General features: G+C 41.4%; 1 protein-coding gene across 1 annotated transcript; it reads right to left on the bottom strand.

Moving 5' to 3' along the window:
- Window positions 1-503: 503 nt before the first annotated feature.
- Window positions 504-2,571, bottom strand: LOTGIDRAFT_161049 (hypothetical protein; the record flags this gene model as incomplete). Its single annotated transcript, XM_009056290.1, has 3 exons — window positions 504-656; window positions 2,092-2,278; window positions 2,393-2,571. 3 exons carry the CDS (start codon window positions 2,569-2,571, stop codon window positions 504-506), a joined length of 519 nt encoding a protein of 172 aa, XP_009054538.1.
- Between the last annotated feature and the right edge of the window lie 1,652 nt (window positions 2,572-4,223).

The following is a 4,223-nucleotide window of genomic DNA, read 5'->3' as shown; positions in this document are numbered from 1 at the left end:
CCTACGAATTAACTCGATTTTGAGGTCTGTCCCTGTTGCCAGGTACGAGTATACTCGCGTTTACGTATGCGAATTTTAAAGGCGTTTAGAAATACGAAATACGTAAAATACGATAAAACTCGGATGTTTGGCCATAGGAAGAAACTCTTTAGAACGTTCAAAACCAATTTGTGCAATGTTACTCGTACTACGGCATACAGGGGTGTAGGCAAAGATGGCCTTCTGCAAACTGCCATCTTTTCGTGTTTTGTTTTGGGTTCTTGTGTTGTTTAGTGTAAAATTGCTTATTTTTATCGCACAAGAAAGTAATTTTTTTACCCTGAATCTTGCTGATCCCGACCTTAGCCACTTCCGGTCTGATGGAGAATAAAGATAAAAACTTTTGGACTACACAAAATAATGTCTGCGCATTATACAATGTGCGTTGTGTATTGAAGGAAACAGGGGGATTTTCTTGAACAAAAAGACAAATAATTAGGAATTGAACATTACTTTTAATTGTTCTAATTTTTAGCCTGGGTAGGATGAACTATACACAAGGCTGGTTTCTCTTTACATTCAGCACAAATATAACGACTTTCACGTCTTATTTTCTTCTGGGTACATACCCTACATGGCTTGGTAGGTCTTTGCTTTTTCTCAGTTGGTGGGATTAGCTCTAGATAATGAAATTCATTTGATTCTATTATTCCTCCACGTCTTGTCTGAACTTTCAAATTTGCGGATAGTGTAGGACCCAATAGATGTAAGACAATTGCCTCTCGGAATTCAAGGAGTTTCATTTTCTTAAAATTTCGATCGTTGTAAAGTATGTGTGCGTTCAACAGAGCTATTTCTAGAAAATGCAAGCCTATCTTCTTATACCATCGAATGGTTTTTCGAAGAGCGCTGTAATATGAGAGCATTTGATCAGATCGATCCACACCGGACATACCATTATTATAATCTCTTATAATGTTAGGTTTTACCGTGATCTTGCCATTTCTGTTTCTCACATCAACCATTTGAAGTTGATGCATGTTTGATATGGTCAAAACGTCCCTCTTATCCTTCCACTTACAAACAACAATTCCATCAGATCCTCTCCAGATATATTCGCCTTTCTTAAGCTTCATATTTACGACCTCTTTTGGATTTCCACGTCGATCGCCTCTAAGGGTTCCACATATATAGGTTGACCGTTCTGTCATGGTATTAGATAGCTGTACCGAGTTATAATAATTATCTGTATAGACGACATGACCTTTGTCAAGAAACCCACTTAATAAATCCAGGACAGTAGCTGCTGATTGACCCAGATGATAGGGATCTTCTACAGGAGTTCCACTATAAATGCGAATTCTCAGAACGAGTCCCCTTGATTCGCATAATTCGTATAATTTAATGCCATATTTGTGGCGCTTATTTTTGATATATTGTCTAAACATTAAACGTCCTCGCCATAGAACCATTGATTCGTCGATTGCCAAATCTCGCTGTGGATAGTAAATTGTATCCATAATAGAGTTGAAGTTTTCCAGAACTGGACGGACTTTATATATTCTGTCATCTGTCGGTGCATCATTATTTGCAAAATGCCAGAATCTCAGTAGAAGTTGGAAGCGGTTTCGTCCAGTAACACCACGAAAAAATACTGACTTATACAACGGACTGGTACTCCAGTAGTGCTCTACAGACAGTAGTGTGACAGGTCCCATATGAAGAAGCACGGCAATAAACTGCCTCATTTCCCCGGCGTTGGTATCTTTCCAGTCGTGATATCTTGATGTACGGCATAATGGGCGATGTTTGTTTATTTCATTCTGGGCTAGCGATTTGTTTCAGCTACCATTGTATCCACCAATGTTTCAGTCAGAAATAAGTCATAAAATGATCCAGGGGTCTCCTCGTCATGTTCAACTATGAGACCCGAGGTTTCTCGAAAATCAAAGACAGGGGAGTCTACTGGAGCATCTGTCCAAATTCTTTCAACATTAATATTATTCTGAGGAAGCTGGTCATCATGCATCCCGTCACCATCTGGACCAATAACAGGTGCATCCAATACATAACCTCCATTAGCCAATGCTTCTAGTATAGGTCCTGGATCACCTGTGGTTTGGTTAGAAAATGTGCTTGTGCACGGGCAGAATTACATCCTCTTCGAGAGCCTCTTGTTCTTACAGTGAAACGACCACGACTACGACTTGGAATCGATCTACCACGAGTACCCCTACCACCAAGTAACCTTGCCCTACCTCTGACTGGCATCATTGGTGTTGGAACGTTACCCTCGTCACTGAAAAGTAAAGAATGATCAATGACGAGAGGAAAAGTTTTAACATGCTTGTAATAAATCAGCTACAATGTGAAAGTTTAAGATTTATAACAGTAGTTATATATGGTAAATTACCTCGATGTACTTGAGTCCGATGATACCATCGGGTTTCCATCATTGTCAGATAATGTTAACAGTTCGTCATCTGTACTTGACTTTTCTCTTGGCGTTTTTGAGTCTGTTGACGCGCTTGAACTGGAGCTATCACTATCAGCGAAGGTTTGATCATCTTCAACTTCTTGTTCACTAATCATCAGAATATCTGCTACTTGTTAGGCACTCAATGTGTTGGAGGTCGCCATGTTTAGGCAGAAATCCACGTGGAGACGTCGATCTACTACGCATGTGCCGTATATGACGTGTATTGGTGCATTCTTACAATCGAGAAAGATCTTTTTTCATTTGTCATTTTGGATTTGTAGATCGTAGTTTTGCAATGGAAACATAATGTTTCTTCGGATTGCGGGACTACGAGTCGTAATATGGCAATGGAAAAGTTCAATCAGGTTACATTGCCTGCATACGAGTCGTACAAATGCACTGGAAACAACTGTCTAGTTTCGATTGCTGAGATACGACTCGTACATTATATGTTCGGATAAATCGCAAATTCAACCTCATTACATAACCATTCCTCGACACTTGAAAAAAAATAATATTTCGAAAACCGGTTCGTGTCAATTGCGTAAGTTTTTGTTTTACTTGTTATAATTTTTAACATCATTGTTAGCGTTATTTATCACCCAAATATATATTTTTGCATTTTTCATCATAACTTTCATCTTACTTTATATATCCTCAAACCCAGTTTGACTTATTTGCATAATTTGATCCCCACATTTTCACGCTAGCATATACAGTTTCCTCCTGTTACATTCGCTGTACATTCCCTTTCTAACCTCAAGTTATTTTCATTATGCTCCCCAACTACAACAACCACTGGCAAGAAGCCAGACATAGAAACACTAATCGTCAACCAAACCAATATCACGTATCCTACAACGGCCCTGTCTTCTATCGACTTCTACCACCTACCAATCGCCGACCACCAACCAACCCATTCCAGCTATATCCCACCCCATCGCCGACCTACCTACAACACCTACCAATCAAGAGGTAACCATCGACCTGACCAACAACAGAAACGACTACCAACCCACCGACGCCAACCAGTCCCCACTCATAAGGAGGAAGAACCCTTTGTGAAGGTGTTCTTCCAAGTTTTGCAATGCCTCCATCATTTGGCAATCCTTACCCTTCAACAGCAGCGTTTACCTTCAAACGTAAAGTCTCTGAGTTGGATAGTTTTATCCGCCCAGCAATGAAAACATCAGCTGTTGACGCGAATATTAGATCCCTCAATCGGACATGGCTCTCTAAGGTTACGCAGGTCCTGATCGACCATTACCAAACCACACTTCATGAGAAGCTGACCACCATTCGTACCAAGTGTTTATCATCACCTGCCGTCGACCGCATCGTTTCTCATGCCCTGTCCTGGGCCCGTCACTCCTATGGGAAACGTCTCACTCAAGCTGTAATCACCAAGTTCTACCAAACAATCAACGAAACAAAAACCAGAGTAACCATATCTATACCAACTGAAATGGACACTACATCTGCACCATCTAGAGCCACCACGCTGCCGAACAGAACCCTAAACGAGCCCCAAGTTCACCTACTCCTAGTCCAGCAGACATAGGTAAACGCTCTAGTAGAGAGGGCACTCCCCTTCTCTTTTCACTTTCAGACTCGTCTTCCCCTTCCGCACCATCTGAATCTTCACCACGTGATCCAGGATCCGCCAACCTTTCTTCCTTCTGTGCGTTTTTGGACCAGCAAACCACCCCTCAGTCTCCATCCAAGTCAAGACGTGTATGCAGACCTTCCCCCCCCCCCCCCCCCC

This window comes from Lottia gigantea (genome assembly GCF_000327385.1).
Source record: "Lottia gigantea unplaced genomic scaffold LOTGIsca_27, whole genome shotgun sequence".
Classification (NCBI taxonomy): domain Eukaryota; kingdom Metazoa; phylum Mollusca; class Gastropoda; family Lottiidae; genus Lottia; species Lottia gigantea.
Note: the sequence above shows the minus strand (reverse complement) of the source record. Positions and strands in the feature narration are given on the sequence as shown.